General features: G+C 34.0%; 1 protein-coding gene across 1 annotated transcript in view; it reads right to left on the bottom strand.

The window, feature by feature from the left end:
- Positions 1 to 19,047, bottom strand: part of KCNT2 (potassium sodium-activated channel subfamily T member 2) — a 141,067-nt gene that overhangs the window by 29,673 nt on the left and 92,347 nt on the right. The window contains exons 16-24 of the mRNA XM_019473093.1: positions 18,849 to 18,905; positions 17,569 to 17,718; positions 16,206 to 16,435; positions 15,265 to 15,481; positions 13,985 to 14,090; positions 13,528 to 13,700; positions 11,382 to 11,453; positions 8,045 to 8,179; positions 2,717 to 2,828 (exon numbers count right to left, since the gene is read on the bottom strand). Coding sequence (XP_019328638.1) covers positions 2,717 to 2,828; positions 8,045 to 8,179; positions 11,382 to 11,453; positions 13,528 to 13,700; positions 13,985 to 14,090; positions 15,265 to 15,481; positions 16,206 to 16,435; positions 17,569 to 17,718; positions 18,849 to 18,905 — 1,252 coding nt within the window. The remainder of the gene's footprint in view (positions 1 to 2,716; positions 2,829 to 8,044; positions 8,180 to 11,381; positions 11,454 to 13,527; positions 13,701 to 13,984; positions 14,091 to 15,264; positions 15,482 to 16,205; positions 16,436 to 17,568; positions 17,719 to 18,848; positions 18,906 to 19,047) is intronic.

Consider the following 19,047-nt stretch of genomic DNA (forward strand, 5'->3'; position numbering starts at 1 on the left):
ATCCAAGACATTCTAAACCCTTTCTTTCAAGAAAGAGGGAGTGGTTATCTCTTTTTTTTTTTTTTTTTTTCCTCCTTATCTAAGACAAATGGAGAACATAAGTTTTAAGTTTAGGCTATGGGTGTTTTGTTCTTTCCTTTTCTGTGTTGTATAAGGGCCATTGCTTTCTCCTATGTCAGTACTGAGTTTGGTGCTCAGATTTATTTACCTGTAAAATGAGGAAAGCTGCAGCTGCAACAGCAGATGACTTCTCTGATTTGTGTGTGTATCTTCTGCAGCCCATTAGGTTGAAAAGTCAGTTTTGCATGTGTGTTTCAGTGCTACCTGAAGGCAACTTGCCTGACTTTTGTAGTCTTTCTGAAAATGAGGTGCTTAATGCAGAAATAACAATCAACTGTACATTTGACTGCATTAGATAATTTTTACTTGAGTTTTTAACTGCCTTTCATTTTGCATGAGGGAGTTCTGAAACATCAAATGAACTACAGCACCACCTGTGAAGTGCTCCCTGTAAATGTTAAGATGAAATGAGTGGGGAATATTAACAGCAGGCAACTTCAACAGCAATGAAGAAAATGTTCTTTCTTTAAGATAACTTATCTACCTCTATTTCAGCATAGCGTAGTTTGGATAGGAAGTTAATTAACTGTTCGGCTTCCAACCTACATTCACAACTTTACATTTGCACAATAAATTAATAAAGATAGGGAAGAAATTATAATATTTCTAATGATTTCCAGAACCTTTGCTGGAAAAATGAAGGAGCCTATGTAAAGCAAGAAAGAGAATTGAGATAAAAATCCTGGTTTCACTGCATTGAAGTAGACAGGCTACAGCCCATGGACTATTCTAGAAGCAACTGTAGACACCACATACTGGGAAAGCTATTGCTATTCTTAGCTCCCCTTATCACTAAATTGTATGGATTAAAGGAATATGTTTAAAAAAAAAAAAAAAAAAAAAATTGCTGTCAGTAATAGTACACCAAGGAACTTAAGGTAGGTTGGAATATAGTCTTGAAGGCGCCATCCAGCTGTTGGCACTTGTTGCCCTAAATAAACTGGCAATGCATGATTCCAGCCAGTTCCAGCTTATTCTTCCTGAAGGTACCATTGAAGGACAGAGTGCTAAAATGGAGGAGCCACAGGTGCAAACCTTAATGGATAGTGGGCATGGCATAATCCAAATGAAGATGTGCCTCTCACTGCAAACTGCTCCTCTCTTGGTGTAACAACTTTTGTCTAGCTTCCTCACAGTTCTCCATTTTATGCGCTTATTAGAATAGCACCTAAATAAGATTAAGCCTTCGTACTATTTCAGGCAAAGGTCAACAAATCACAAAAGATCACCCAGATATTTACATCTTGTGGTCAAAATGTAAGCATGATAGTCAAATGAGTAAAAGATTGATTTCTAATACTTATCCTATCTCATCTAGACAGGCTGAATTTTTGCAGAATTCAATTCCTGTGTAAGAGTCTGGGAGCTGGCCTGTGAATATAAGTTTGTATGAAAAGGCTGTTTTCCATTAAATATATATAGAAATTAACTAACTGTGAACATTATAAATAGTAAAATACCTGCAATACAGTGAAATATCTGAAACTCCCAAAATCTAGGAAATTTACTGTACAGCTAGGAAATGAAAATTATATACTAATTCTGTATAATGATAATGATTTTAGCATTAATTCAGATTTGCTAAGACATGTAAGATATCTGAGGTGAAGAGATTGGGAGGCTACATGAAAGAACCTAGCAATAATATCTAGATTGATAGCAAGGGGAAAAAGAGATGACTGGACCGAAAGATCTCTGTCCTTGAAGACTGGTACAGTGATATTATTTGTCTTACTCTCATAAACTCAGAAAATGTCCTGAAAGATCACGAAAGTGATACTGTAAGTTTTGTGCACTGCAGAGGTAGGTAGGTCAGATCACCAACTAAGATCTGTGAAAAAGAGGCTTGTCCTGGAATTTACCAAGTTAAACAGATGCACAAAGTTACTTAGTATGCTCCATCTAATATTTTAGCAATAGTATTTTGGACAAGCAAATTACATTAAACTTATCTCCATATAGCCTCCCTGTTCCACAGCTTGAAAATGCCAACACGTGCACTAGAATGTATAGGATATGAAGGTTTTATCTAGCATTTAAGTAGTGTTACTATCCTTATTGTCACTAGGACTGCCCTTTGACAGAGAACAATTGCTGTTCTCAAACTGTCACAATAATGCAAATACCTCATACAGATACGTGGAAATGTATACAGAATATGTAATTATAGTGCCTTTAAAGTGAATTGGCATTAAAAAATGCATTATAATAAAAAATGTATATGTTTTAAGTGTTTAGTCAATTAAAATATTTTCCACATTAAGTGCCTGTGGCAGCCTCTTGGAAAATCATATTGGCTCTAAATATTCAGTTATCCAAAAATATTCAATTTTCCTTGAGCAAATTCTGTGTCCACCTCTGTCCAGAGGGCTGGTGGATTAATATTATATTTTGAAGTGATGGAACTCAAATCAAACCTCATTCTTAAATGAGAATAGAATTTGGAAAAAATAATCTTTTACATTAGCTCTGCAACCAACCATAAAATCATTTCACTGTTTCCAGTTGTTTTGAAAGTATTGTTACAAAGTCAGAAAGTGTTAAAATGATAACATTTAAATTGGGGGTGGGGGGCAGGGGAGGCAAATCTCCTTACCTTTTCTAATTTGGATAGAGCAAGAGAATAGCAGTCTTTGGCTCTGAACTGCATGAATCTCATATTGGCTGGGTGAGTTAGTTCTGTGATAATGCTTAGGCTTGAAAACAACCTGTATTTTAAAAGAATGTAACAGTTATACCTCTAATTATAACAATTCACAAATATAAGGCTCTACATAATGCTAAAGCTTGTGCTCGTGTCCATGCTTTTAATGAAGTGCCTGAAACCTGTGGTGTGTTCTGGCACAATGAAATGCTGGTATAATAGCAGAGGAAACTACAAAACATTCTCTGTAGAATTCACAAAGAAGCAAGCATACCTTCAAAGGCTGATCTTATAAAATATTTTAATGCTAGAAAGGAACCACTTAATTTCATTACTGGAGATTTTATTTAATAACTTCTAAAATGACACAAATCTGTAGGAAACAACAAAAAATGCAAAACTATATAGCCTGCACTTAGTAGCTGGTTGCATGTAGACTACCATTTTATTAGAACTGGCTTATGTAGTCTTTCCATTTGATTTTTTTTTTGAGTTCTGTTTATATGCTGTACGTCCACAGAGTGAGCAACATAGATGAAAACTGACACTTCTTGGGAGTTCAGCAATTTAAATTGCTGAGAAAACGTATACTTATGTTCTCACCTTGAAATATTTACATATACAAAATATTTATAAGTTAATGCTAATTCAGGCTTCCAATAACAAAAAACAGTGAAGAAAGTTTAACTCTGGTCTGGCTGAATGACATAGATTTTCATGAAGCAGACTAAAGAGCCCCTCCCCAGCTCTCAGGGCTCTAAGAACTAGAAAGAAATTTGTATTTGCATAGCATAAACTACTAAGCAACTTGGAATAGAACTCAGATTATTATTTATTTTCTCTACAGAACTCAGATTAATCTGTAGAGGAAATACTCAAATAATAGTGTCAGAAAATGAGATGTGCATTTGTAATCTGTTCCGCTGATCCTGAAAGTACTCATCTACATATGACAATAGACAATTGTAGTACTAATGACATCATTAATATGGCTTCTGTTTAATTCAGATAAAAATTAAAGTGGCTTTCTTGAAAGCTGAATTTAGTAAGTTAGTGTCAAATGGAATCCAATGTACTTTTTTGCAAGTCTTTAGTCTTTTTCCCTCATTTTTGTAGGGAGGAACTTCACTGAAATGGCAATTCAAGCAGAGCCTAAATGTGGGGAAATGCATGTCAAAGCTATCTGTCAGTGTTAATGCCATCTTATTGCAAGACATTTTCCTAGGTCTGTTGATGCCAAAATGTAGACTGGTAATGATCACAAGATCCCAGACATGTTCTGAACATATGATCATATGATGGTAGAAATGCTAGCCATTCTTATGTTAGCAGTTATCATGTCCCTGTGAATAACCAAATATTAAATGTGATCATATAAGGAAAAATGGACTTGGCAAACTGGGTGAGAATGTGAATCACTTAACAACGTCTGTGTGCACTGAAGTTTGAAAGGCATTGTGCATGCTCAGAAATTTCTGTACCTTTTTAGTTCTTACAGTCAGACTGATACAAACTGAGTGGTGCAGTATTGTTATACAAAGTCTACTTATGTCCCACTAAAGATTAAGCCCTTAGGGAATGGAGTCTACATACATAAATACATGATAACCACACCCTTGAGATGCAACTGTGGTACATCTTCACTTGTATGCTGTGTGTTATAAAAACCTGTGAAGTGCTCAAGAAAACTGAAAAAAAATCCTGATAATATCACACTTGTAGGTATGAACTTTAACATATTTGTTAAGCTACTTAATAAGTACAAGTTCGGAGGAAGGAGAATAAATTTCCTCTGCGTTAATTCTGTATCATAGAATTACTTAAGCTTCTGCTGGCTGGAAATTTTCTTGTGTTGCATTCATATTTGAAAACTAACAATGTAACATTCGGAACTAAGAGTAACAGGAGATTAAAAGCTGATCTAATGATAAAATATACACAACTTACAGAAAAAATGCAGAGGACTAGGTTTCTGTTAAAGATGGGACTAGTTTATCACCAAGATATGAAAACTGATTTATATTAGGAAATCAGTTTAAAACCTGGTATTGGTAAAATTTGTATTTTACTTATGAGTGCCTTTTAGCGGAATTAGGGGAAATGACTTTCCAGGTAGTCAGGGCCAGATTGCCTCTCGCCCTGGGTGTAAGGCACACTGCCTGCAAGCTTTCAGCACCGGAGCAGGCTACTTCTGTGCAAAGATCCCCCTTTTCTATCCCATTCTGGTAAGAAAAGGACTGGATGGGGCGAAGAAAGCCCTAATCGGCCTGATGGAAGACACGGGTTGCTGTTGAACTGGTATTTGGGAATCAGACAAGCAAGAGATACACTTAGTTCTTTCCTGAACCAAAAAGATACACAAAGAAAACAATGTAATGCCATCACAACACCTCATTTGATTTATCTATAAATTGCTGCTGACTGCTAGATAGGAGCCAAACTATTGACTTGTTAGGTGTAATATAGGCTGTCAATAGGCTTCTTGCAGTATTTGAAACATAGCCTTCAAGATGTTAGCTATTAAGAACTTAAAAACAGGGCCTCCCAAACACCAACATTTAAACTCATTAATTAATAGAAAGCAAGAGTAAATATAAACACTCCTTCTAGTACAGGCCTACTGCCTGAGGAAACCCACTATTTTTCTGAGGTGGACTCATAACTGTCAATAGGGACTCAATGGTTGGCTTCATATTTCATATTAAAAGTGAAAAGCATCTCTAGGATACAGTCCAAAACTAGTAATTTCTCCCTGTACTTTTAAACTATGCTAACTTGTTCTTTCCCATCCAGAGGATTAAAGATTTCCTTTCTTAGTCAGTGTGACCATTTGAGTCACACTTCTTTACTCCTTTTAACTGTAATTAAGTCATATAAGCTAGTGTTGTGTTACAGTTTTAATTGGTATGGAACAGTTTCTAGCCTTAAAGGTGCTAATAATCCTGTCATTATAAACAATGCATCTATCTTTAAGGTGTGTGTGGGGGAATTCTTCTGGCAAAGCAAGGTTATTAATTTATGTAAATTGGGGAATAATGTCAGAACAAGTGTATGAGAACTGGCAACCTAGGCCAAACAATACTGCAGCACACTTACATCACCTTTTCAGGCCTGTCCACAACCCTTAATGAGGTGAGCTGATCTGAGTCAATCACATCAATGAGGTTTAGATTGGCCTGTATCTTCTGAATGATTTCACTTGGTGTGACACATCAATCTTCTTCATTGATGTGATATCTTTGAGAACAGTATATATTAGCAAAACTCCAGTGGTTTAAAATCTTTCTTTAACACTACTGTTTGTGTTAAGTGCTGTTGTTCTCCACCATGTCCAGCCTCTTCTTCATTAGTTTCTGATATTATTAGCTATTATTAAGTAATGAAAAATCTTTTAAAAATATGTTTAAGTTCACTTACAAAACTATTTACCTTGGTGCAATGAATGTAGTTCATTCTGTAGATCAGGTAAATGCCACTACCTTATGCCTCTTCCCAAAGCTTACTTATTTCTACAGCTTTTACAGAGTATAAATATGCAGTGAAATTATTGTATGTGTTCTAGGGGAAAACAGTTAGAAAAAAAAATATAAAATACACTTTTTGTGAAAGTTTACAAAGTTTTCTGAAAAAGTATAGTTAAGTCTTAAACCAAGATATTTATTCTGATTTCTTTTGATATTTGTAAAAAGTACCATGCAGTCTGAAAATTATACTGAACCAGATATACAGCTCATACATGAATTAAAGCTGCCATCTAGTTGTAAGCATTGTGCAAAACAACTGAATGATTATATAGTAAGTTCTAGCTGGATGCCTATGGTACATAGTGTACTACTATGATTTTTTTTTTTAGTATTTTTTACAAGGTAGAACACTGCTATGGCAAAAATCAACTGGTACTTTGTAAGTTTTATTTTTTTATTCAACTCATTTTTCTGTTTTATATTTGGGGTAAAATATATTTCTGAAAAACTTAAATGATATATGCAAAACATCAGTGAGATACCCTAGCACAATATGGTTAAGAGTAGACTTGAATGCTGCACAGATTAAGTTCAATTATAGTTTCTAAATTAAATTTAGGTGTGATTATGAAACACACACGCCTGTGCTGGTATCGAGTACAAATTCAAAAACTCAAAGTTAGAAAAAGACAGAACTAAAGTTTCTCATGCAACACAGATTTTGCTTCTTTTGAGCACATGCAGAAATGCGGACGGCATTTAACTACATTCTCATACACGGTTACATTTAAAAAAAAAAAACAAAACTCTCCATTGAAATACTTGTGTTTTAATGAGCTCAGTTTTCTAAAACACTGACAGGTTCAAAAGACTTTTACTATGCATTTCTGTCCGGTCTTATGTGGAAGGCTTGACACAGAAAAGGGCAGCAATATTGAATGATACTGAATCCTCTAGGGAAGGACTTTATTTTGTCTAGGTCTTATTAGAATGAACAGGAAGTGCTAGGCTTAGGCCCCAAATTGGGGAGGCATGTCATACTTGACTGTATAGTGTGTTTTTTGTGTGGGTTTTTTTGTGTTTTGTTTTGTTTTTTAAGCAAATAACTCTTTTCAGTTTAAAGGGACATGTATTTTTTTGGTACTTGTTGAAACAAAATATTTAACACAAAGTGAGGCTTTAATCAGGAGAGGTTCTAAAAAGAATAGGAAATCTCAGTTTGTTTAGCTCTTCATCACAGCACTGCCTTCTCAGCCTCTTTACTAGACTGATCATTTTTTCACTCTGTATTCAGTTATTCCTTCATGACTCTTAGTATGTTGTTGTCATTTGTAATGTTGCATACATGTGCCTAAAAACCTAATTTTTGTTCAAAACTAAGTATTCAAAATATGAACACTTACTACTAACACCATAGTGATGCATTGCTTACCTTTTATAAGGATCTGCTTTTTATACTGGCTTTAGCATTACTGTGAAAGACTGCTGCACTGAGGAAAAACTTCTTTTTTCAACTATCTTTGGTCCTAAGTCTTCAAGAGTAGCTTTCTTTTCCTTCCTGAAAACCTGACAGTTGACTTCTAAAATGATCATCCAGTTTTGGGATGCATAGAATTTCATCTGAGATTTCAGGAGAATACCTCAGTACTCTGAATGTATTGCTAAGTAGGGTGGGAAAAGGTTTGCCCATGTAAGACACAAGTTCATATAAGGGAAAACTTAAGTAGAAGAAAGAAAAAAAAAATCATTTCTCATCTGAGTACAAAAGGCATTAAGTATTTAATGATTAATGAAGATGTATTGATAGATGTCTTACCTAAAGAGTGTTTGAACATTTACAATAGTCTTAGCATCTGCCATGTAGTCTTCCTCGGCACTCATTGTACTTTCTTTGTCCACCACCACCACATTAGCTGCAAAGGTGACCCCACATCTTAATAAGTCATCTAGGCTTTTGTGAAGAGAAAGAAGGAGAAAGAAACAAGCAACTTAAATATGGAACACTTAAAAGATTAGGGATGGTTGGAATTTACAGATCACAGGCTGAGTTGCTGGTTCCCTTCATCTCCATGTACATATCATAACTTCTAATATAATCTATATCAAGTATATAATCTCAATTAATTGATAGAATAGAATATGAATAATTATTTTCCTTGAAGTCATACAGAATGCACTTCAGTAGGTTGTTACAGTCCCTCTCCTTTTGCTACAATGATAAATTTATTTCAACTTTTTAAAATAAGCCTTTAACAGTTACTTGGGAAGACAGTATGTCCTTACATGCTGCAACAACTTGCTTCCTTTTGCAGTTACTTTTGGCAATAAATGGACTGAAATAAATGCTTTGAGTTGCTCTTTCCCACAATTACATTTCAGTTTCAGAATGATAATAAAGGTTCTGCCAGGACATCTAATGCATTCCTCTTTCAGGTTAATCTATGAGTTGGAGTGTTCTCACTATGCTTTTAGGAGCAGCTGTACATCAGTAAAACTGCACTCCGCTGGACAATGTTTCCTGTGAAGCCTGACCATAGAAAACACTCAGACAACTGAGTTACAGTTCCCATCATGCCTTACAGCTTTGTTTCCAAAATGAAGCATGTTGGTTGTTTCAACAATAACATTTTCCATAGAAACTAAGCGCTTTTCAAAAAGTTTAGAAAGGACTTTTCTGTAATGATAAAGGCTGCTAGGAACCTAGCAATTTTTAAGTAAGTGAAAATAAGAAGAAAGGGTGAATTTCATGGTTTCCAAGGGAAATTGGAAAACTAAATTTTTGCATCATTCTGTTTACTTCCAAGGTAAAAAGCTGTTTTGGCATTACAATTGCTTATCATGTGACAATCTATAATATTAATTAAGTCTTAATTGTCTGGATACAGTTTTTCTTTTCAGCAATGATCTTCTTAGGTTCCTAAGTTTATGTAACCTATTATAAATTCTTTTTGAAATTTTGGATAAGGAAAACTAAACAAATCTGAATCTGTTTTATTTTACATCTTATACATATTCTTCCAAAACAAACACATAATATAATTATTTTTGAAACTGTGTAGTATCACCGGTGGTTGACTACAAAAAAAAGAAAGGCTGTATTTTATATGATCTACACTAACAACTTCAGTGCATAAGTAGAACTTTGACCTTTCTCTGAGTGATTTGTATTTCTGCTTTTTCAGTCTTTCAGTTGATCCCTGAAAATAGCAGCATATTCTGAAATACCCAGATTTTCTGCATTTCAACGTTTCATAAGCTCAACAGCTATTCTTATTTTAGCAGTTACATTCAACTAATTTGTGGAGAATTTAAAAAAATACTAATTTAGAAGTATTGTAACTCTAGTTCTCAGGTACCTTTAGCTATAGGTTTCTTAATACCGAACAGATTTCTACACAGCTGTGAAACCTCTTCAGTTACAGGTCTCACATCACTTATACCTGAAGACTGTAGAACAGGTTTCTACTACTTGATGACATATTTTGATGAAGTTCATCCCCACCATGAATTTTGGTAAAGCTATTTTTCTGCAGGCCATCCACTTCCAACAAAAAGGAGAGGTAAATGAGAGTAATTCCTTTGGTTCTCTATCTAAGATAATGACACTTCATGCCAGGTAACCAAATGACAAATATATTAGATACTTAAAAGGTAGTAGGTGGCACTTTGGGAATGTATTCTATACCTATTAAATAAGAAAGGAAACTTTGCATATTTTACATTGTAGTTCTTAGCTAAAGGTGATCAACTTCTATTAATTGTACATGATTTAAAAACACGTTTAGGAAAACACAGGGAATAAGTATGAACTATATTTTTAGAAGTCTTGTTATTGATGAAAACAGATGTCAAAACCCCCCCTACAAAATATGATTGGCTATTGCACCAGGAACTGAAGTGATTGTCTTGTCAGAAAAGATGCAGAAGTTCATGCTAGTATTACTGTAAACTATAGAATTCTGTATAATCACTTATTTAAAAGACTACAAAGGCTACACACTTTTTTTTAAAATGCACTCAGTTCTAAAACAAAACACCTGCAGGGAGGGATTTGGTGATTTTCTTTTTGAAATAAACTGGGTAGATTTAAATAAAAGTTTAATTATCCGTGTTAATAAAAAACAGGTTAACATCTTTGGGTTATTAATTACTTTGGATACTTTGAGTCAATTCAATTATTCTGCTGGTATGAATTATTTTTATAGTTGTTGTGGAATTAAGAGTTAAGAAAGTAGTAGACATTAATAACCTGAGACACTTTCTTGGTTTAGAGGAAGAAATGTAGAAAGTGAAAAACACTTCTGTAGATACTTTGCAAATCTCACAATGGCTATGATATCACCAAGGTAAATCTTTAACTGCATCACTATCATAAGTAGTTTTAAAGCCCTTGTTAAAACAGGTTGAGATGGAGAAACATTGAATCTCCAGAATTCACATTGAAAATCTGGATTCTGTTAATTCAGGGCAGAAAATACGTTTTTTGATTTCTACCTGGGGAATGGGTATTATGGGCTTGTAGTCCCAACTCAAAATTAACTATGTAGTGGAAGCAAATAATTTTCTTCTTTAAATTGACACTCTACACACAGGAGTTTACTAAAATGCTATTGGCCCTTGCTCTTCTCTTGTTCCTGCCTGATTTTTACATTAAATCTATGTTGCTAAACCTAGATATGCAAATATATATTAGCAGAGGTGAAGACAGAAATGTAGGAGTAAGTGATATTTTTAGCAGAATATGAAGACTGTTGGACACATTCAAGACTGTCAGTATTAGTACTCTCTACATTCTGTAGCTATCTTTACAAAACCCTAGTCAGTAAATCCAAACAAATTATAATGAAGTATAGAATGACACTAGAATCAGGGCTATAATCTGGCGATTTGTAGGAACATATTAATGCACCTAAATAAGTGTGTTAATCTTATGTTTTTGAAGTTATTAACCTGTGTTCCCTGTCATACTTTTCACTAATGATATCCTTTATAAGTCAGAAATTTGAAATCCCAAATTATAGCACACAGACACAAACCATGCATACAAAAATATAATCTTCAAATACAACACACACTTAAACATGCAATGACAATACACACAACAAGCCACTGAGCACTACAATGTTAAGTTTTCTAACAGTTATTTCACCTACTTGTCAATAGAGCCCACCATGTAGTAAACCATTGGAAACCAACAGATTGCATCCAGAAAATGCATATCTGGCCTAAGCAGCAGATGGGATTACAAAATGAAACACAGTATCACAACAGCAGCATCTCTTCTAAAATATTTCAATAAACTGGTAGCTTTTTTTTTTAAAAAAATAACCTTTTAAAACTTTGGCAGTATAATACCACTTTAAACAGGAAATAGGTTTGCAGAAAGCTGTGAATCAAGTTTGCTGTGATCATAAAGAATGATCAGAATTAACATGCTTTATTAATAAATGCACCTCTTAAATCAGAAATTTTATGGCACACTACAATTCCAAATATAAGAATGAATAACTGATGTCAAAGACACACTACCAAGTTATACTCCAATGCATGACTTAGAAGTACTTAAAATGAGCAGTGAGAATTTTCAATTAAAATGTGAAGTGGAAACCCAATCATCACTTGATTTTTGTGCCAACAGCTCCATTCAAGTCAATGAGGCAATCTTAGATGAAACCTTATTTTTAAAATGGAATGTGAAAACTAAGATACTGTATTTTATTGCATTGTTTCTTTAATCATAAATTTAACTGTGTTTCTTCTTACATACCAAGAAACATTGGAAATATTAAAACACATGTAGATATCAGAATAAGCATACTGTAATAAATTGACCTGATAGAGAAAATAGGAATATAACAACAAGGTATAGATATGTTCATTGAAGGTGGCTGAATTCCTAAGTCCAATGAAGTAAATTACAAAATTCCAATTGACTTGAATGGCAGCCTGAATTCCACCTCGTGTGTTTGAAAAGCATGCTGGCTTTTCAGCTAGCTTCTGTAGTCCTGTGAATGCTGGCCTTTCAGAGGAGTCACTGCAAATGCTGTGTAGAGAGAGACAACACTAAGGGTATTAGTTTAACTAGCAATCATAGCTTTCACTTTATGCTAATAAAAAGTGGTTTTAGCCGTAAATGTCACAACAGCATTAAAGTATGTAAACTCGGGGACTGTGCTGGAAAAGAGAACAAGCACTAGAGGGCACTGCATGCTCACATCTTTCATCTTAAGGAAGTGTCAAATCAGAAAGTCCTTTAGCCTAATTTAGGCTTTTACCAATTTGTGTAATTCACTTTATGCCATAATATGTACATAAAAAAGCTTCTGTTTTGGAAACACAGGTGTATACAGCTTCACTAAAGAGCTGCCTGAGGCAAAAGTGGGACACTTCTCAGCAGGCCTTTGTATAATGAATCACTTAAACTAGAACACTTATATATGCAAAGAGAAGTGTCAGCCTGGAATCAGAACCTATAAGAAATTTCTGCTGCTGTCATTTCTTTCTTTGAGTCATCGTTTGATCTAATTTTCTGTATCTGATTAACCTCCATTTTTGTGCCTTCCAAACTGTGATTTTAAGCACTTGAGCAGGACCGAAGTGTTGCAAAAAGAAGGAAAAAAAAAAAAAGTCTTTTTCAGTCATCATCAGAGTATAAATGAACCAGTCTTGCCAGAGAAGAATTTGTCTGAAATTTTAAACAGCTAATGCAAGAAAGGCTAAGAATTCCAGTGATCTCCAGATAGATGTGGTAGTAACAACAATATTGCAGGTTTTAATTTTCTTCCATGACTTTATATAATTGTAGACAAAGTGTGTGTGTGTGTCCTACTGGCTTAAAGAACTGTTTATCTTAAGAGTCTAAAATTATTAAAAATATTACCTAACTTGTCAAGGCCACTAAGTGCCTTGTGTTAAGTAGGTTAGTGTTGTCTGAAGCACTGTCATGTAGCGGTGAAACTGTTACATGGTTTGCTTTTTACAGTGTTTATGAAGTTATTTAATTTTAGCAGTAATATTAACATTATTTTGGGTATTTTTAAGAAATACTTAGCTGAAACATTGGCCATGAAGAGTAAGGACATTTAAATTCACTATGGCCATTTACAGTCAGTAAAATGTCAATTTTGTATATGACAGTGAACATACGGTATTACTTTTGCCACCAACTTTTCTTAAAGATAAATGTGCCATAATGTTTTTGATTTTAAGTTAGCCATGTGAAAAGTGATCATCTATTGAAGTAACGGTAAAATGAGTTTAAAATGTATCACAAAAAAAAAAAAATTAAAATCTACTTACGGGTTATCCAGGAGTAATACAATGGGATTTAGTTCTTTCTTTGGTCGGTAATAAGCTCTTAGTGGAACAATAAAGTTATATAAGCCATTTCCAGCAGTTTCTGCTGCAACTATAATCAATTTATTTTTGAATCCATAGGCTTTGGCGTCTTCATAGTAGTTATGTTGGCATCCCTAAAATTAAAATAAGAAACAAGTTCAGTGAATATGAATAAAGAGATTTAGCTGTGACATTAAAGGGTTTTACCATTAGAAATAGAAAATTGTATCAGATGACCTGATATAGACCTGATTAGACATAAACAAATGATTGGTGATGAAAAGGATGAGAAAACATATTATAGCTTAGTAAATGCTGAACAAACCTCATCTCTAAGCAGAAACCAGAATTTAACTCTGTTCAGATGCAAGAGACAAATGAGAATGTAGCTTTATCCAGTAACAGAAACTCCCTTTACCTTGTCTAGTCTTAGACAACAGAAGGGTACTTTTTCACGCAGAAGATGACAAAATGTGGGAGAGCTTCCGATATATGGAGAGTAAGGAGGATAGCCTTTGGCATACCTAGGAGAATAGAACAAACATTTTTCAGTATAGCAAATTACTGAAACACAGTTGCCTATACAACTATTTTATGGGATATTTATATCTGTGTCTAAGCTTTGCAGTTAGCTGTAGATTAGCAGAGTCAAGTACATGAAATGCACGATGTTTAACAAGGATCAAAGGAATATATTTTGTAGCTTTGACCAATTCAATACCATTTAGTGAAAGCTATCATGCTTTTGTGGACTAAAGGAATTTTGCTTGGGGTTTTTTTGTATAGGCATCTTTGTTATTAAAGCAAGAAGGTAAGTACCTCCATACTCTCAACATGGTTGAAATAAACTTTAAATGGCAAATCCTCTTGCTGATGAGATGAAATTTCTAATTGGCCTTAATTTTTAATAAGAGGCCTTTTAAATCCTGGTATTTCAGTCTGCAGATTTAAGATGATTTGTTCTATCATTTTTTTCATTGGCACTTTATGATCTTCTCTGGGGCTTCTCATGCTTGCCACTGTTGGAGATGGGAAACTGTGCTAGGTGAGCCACTGGCTTAATTGTGTATTTCGGTTTTAACATCCCTGTCAGTAATCCCAATAAACATAATTGCTTATCTGCATGGCAGTTACAGGATTGAATCCTCTGTTTTTATCTGAGTAATGCATCATTACTTTCAGTAACGTGCTAACAAGCATTTTAAATTAGATGTAATACCTTTGTCTCATACTGCTTTTTTTTTGTCATTCCTACATTTTGAAGTCAGACACCTAGCCCCAGCGTTCAACTAGCTTGTTGAATGATCTGATTATCACTGCATCATCAGGACAGAAGTACTTATCGGCTTACAAATTAGCTGAGTCCTGTCTTTATAACTATAGAATGTAAGAAAAATGGTCATAAAAGATGCTATTTAAAAAATTGCAATACACAACTAGATCTTTATAAGTGAGTATAGAAAATCTCCAGCAAATGGAGGAGTTAATCTGTTTTTTTTAACTTCAAAACAGGCATAACAGCATTCTGCTAACAGACAATAGAATTTCATAAAAGGGAATAATTCCATAATTGACCTTTATGGGTCTTGCTTGCTACAACTACTTGGACTGATCTGCATGTCAAAAAAATTACCCACGCCATTTACATAAGATTAGCTTTTCAAATTATGTTGCTTATTTTATATTTAATATACATACTCTAATCCTGCAGAGACTTCATCATCTGATGGGGTGGTTTCATCTTCTGACTGGTCACTTAGCAGGTCACACGTCTGAAGTGAGGATGAATCTGCAACCTCCAAAACAGGTGCTATACTGGGCCGTCTGCCCTCTTTACCTCCCTCGGAAGGAAGAGCTAGTGTAGGCCCGCTGGATGTTCGGCATCCTGTATCTTGTAAATCGATAGCCACTGTCCCTGAAGTAGCGTTGAAAGCATTTTCTCAATGTGGTTGTCAAAACACTTGAATGAGATTCCCATATTAAGGGGGGATTACCTGACTACAAGGCCAAAGACTGAAAGGAATACTATATTGATTGTGTTTATTACATTAAAATATAACAAATATTTAAACTATACCTGAGCAAGCCTTTTCGTGCAAAGTAACACTTTCTCTGACCATTAATATATATTTTCTTGTTAACTACATTTTTAAAACCATACCTTATGTAACTAATCCATGTTTATATGCATCAACAACCTGTAGGTTTTTATTGAGCAAAGGCATTTTTTTAATTAAAGAAGCTTATGAAAACTTATTACAAACAACCAGTTATAAATGACAAAGAAATTACCCATGTGATTTTCCCAGTTGTTTCGCTTTGCATACATTTTATTATTACTTTTTTATACAACGGTCTTAAGCGGTTTAATTCCATACTGTCAAGTCAAAGAAAAACATAACCAAATTCTGTGGTGTGTGGGTTTTTTTTAGAAAATACAAGGGCAAGTGTCTAATATTTTTTCTTTCTGCACACTATTATAATTTCTTATATATTAATTTAAATTATAATTTTAGGAATATACTACTAAAAGCTTTAAAATGCACTATTCATTGAATAAGAATAGGTTGCGAGGTTTGTTCTGTGGTGGGGGTTTTTTTTTTTTTTTTTTTTTTTTTCTCCACCTGTGTTTTTTTTACCCATGCTGGCTATTATACTGTGTACGGGTAACCTAGAAGCTCCATGATAAGATAATTTTGATTCATGTTTTTTTCTATGCTTTTCTTGCTTCTTAAAAGCAGAATTTTCTTCTTTGGTGATATTTATCTGAAAGCATATATCTGTAGAACTCATGATATATCGAGGACCTGGATTCAGCAAAATGTTTTTGTTATCTTCCTTTCTAACACCAATCAGACAGACTCCAAACCTTAATTAGAAAAGGAAAGGCATGGTTCATTTTGCGTAGTCTCGTATATACTAGAACTTCCACTGTCAAAAATGAACCTCCAGTATAATTTTATATTTTGCAGATTATGAACACTTGCAGATTTTTAGATGACAAATATGTTTGAAGAATGTTATCTCCTAAATAGGCCACTTCTGATCAAACACTCTTTATGCGCTCATGAATCCCTAGGCATTTGAATCTAGCGGTTTTCTTAATCCCCATTCTCATGCTGTTCCAGTTGATTTTTTTTTTTCTATCAGATTAATAGTCCCTTCTGGGAAAATATTAGTAGAAGAATGGATATATAATATTAAAAAGTATTCATCATGTTAAATTGTTCCATTATTCATATGTAATGGAAACCATTTTCAGAACTGATTTTTGCGATTCACTCCTAGAAATGTTTCATTAGTGATAGAAAATAAGGAATTAAAGAAAAAAAAATCTTTCTCTCTCTTATTAAGTATGAGAATAAACTCAGTGTTCAGGGTTTGATAGATGTTCATTTTGTTAAATATATTCAAATATACATGATTTTTGTTCAGTATGTACGTTCACCTCGGAGCAGCACTGAATAAGTGATACGTGATCTGGAACCTGAAGAAGATATGTTAGCATCAAACAGAAAAAATATGGTTTTATTTTGAACAATCACCAGAATTCAGCATGTACCACCTTTAAATTGAACATTTTGCATAGAATGAACACACCACAAAGGAAGCCAGATTTCCAGCTGACTCCTAAATAAATAAAAAAAATAAATACCCTAACACCCGCCTGCCCACCCATTTCTAGATTGTTTTGGACATGAAAAGGGACTGGTGTTCTCATATAATCTAAGGTACAATTTTTTTCTGTTTGTCAGGTTTATCCTATATATCCTTTATATTCTGTTCTCTTGAACTGAGCTGGCCTATACAGAACCAACATGAACTTTTACCTGACCAGCTGTAACTTACAGAAGAATATCCGTGAAATATTAGTGGCCAGATATTTAAACCTAGAAACAGAATAATGTGTAATACTGCACCTTTGAATGCAGAGCTACGTTGCAGGCAAAACAAATAATTATTTGTTTGAACTTTTAATTGTTGATAGGAACATAAACATACTTCTTATGTGCATGGAAAGAAGCATATGTGAAGCTTTTCCCCTCATACTCAGCAAAAAAAGTACTTTCTTCCAGGTTAATATGATATACTTCATTACCAGAGCATCTGCCATACATTTTCTGCCATTGTTCCGGTGATTGCTGACTCTCCCTGAAACATGTACAGATAAAGAGAATAATTTAAAACTTAATGTAAAATTCTTACTAATCAGAACAGTATTTCATGGCAATAGAAGCTACAAATGTCTATTAAAAAGGACCTGTAGGCTAATCTGAAGGAAATATCTGAGATCAAAGCTTGGTAATTCTGTAAGTACAGAGACTATTTTAATGAATTAAAGCTCATTTTCTGCTAAGTAATAGGCATATAAGATTATGGACTTTAATATCAGGAGAGAGATAGCTGCATAAATTTACACCACAGTAAGTAGATTCATTGCAATTTAAAGATGACAGGTGAAACCAACAGCATGCTCATTCTATTCACAAAGACAGTCTCTTCGGATGCTCCATGGCAGATTGTCTGGTTCCTGTTTGAAGTAGGTAAAGAATCATTAAAAATAACTTATGTAGGAAAGACCCATTTGGCTTCAGTCACTTTATCTGTAAGGAGGATTTTTTTTTTTTTTGCTTATCAGTTATCTTCAGCATTTACCCTATGGACATTTTTAGTTACTGTGTCTTGTATGCTATGACAAGTATATACCTTCTTTTCTCTAGTGCAAGAAAATAAATTATTACTTTAACCATATTAAGCATATCATCTTTTACTATATGCAGTTAATGTTCTTTATCCAAATGGACTGTTAGTAGAAATGTTCCAAACCTCAGCTAACACCAAAGTTTGCAGACTTAGGGCTTCTGTGAACTTCTTACTTTATTAAGTTTGATGTGGAAACAAGGTTGTCTGCATGAGTTTTACTGGATACAATGGATACGTATATATACACATATATATATGCAGATAGGACATAAAACTGACAAATGTGCTCTGTGTTTTGCCACTTGGAGCTAAGATCTCAAGATATTGGGATATGCTCCTTTGTGCTCATTTATACATTTTTCAATACTTTAACACAATTCTCTTTTTCTTCAATTTACCATTCTTCTCCACCCTCAGCGTAGAAACATTTTTGTTTCAAGATGGAAATAAGTAAACCATTTTCAATTGCAATAGTACTAACAAACAGTGCACTAGGTGTAGAATAGCAGAACTAGAAATGTAATTAGAGAAGAAGATTTTTCCATATTTCACTTTTCCCTGTAAAATAAAATGTTCACCTGTTTAAAGTCTGCTTGGTTCCAGTTAGTTGTCTAAAAACTTCCCATGGGGCTGTTCTGTAAAGATCACATTAAGTTCAAGTCAGAAAGGCTATCTTCTTCCAATATTTTGTATCATAATAGAAACCCTAATGAAGTTCTAATTACTAGATTAGATAACATTTAAAGATAAACTTTAAGATTAATTTTTAAGCTCAAT

Source organism: Aptenodytes forsteri, unplaced genomic scaffold (genome assembly GCF_000699145.1).
Source record: "Aptenodytes forsteri isolate BGI_AS27 unplaced genomic scaffold, ASM69914v1 Scaffold181, whole genome shotgun sequence".
In the NCBI taxonomy this organism is placed as follows: domain Eukaryota; kingdom Metazoa; phylum Chordata; class Aves; order Sphenisciformes; family Spheniscidae; genus Aptenodytes; species Aptenodytes forsteri.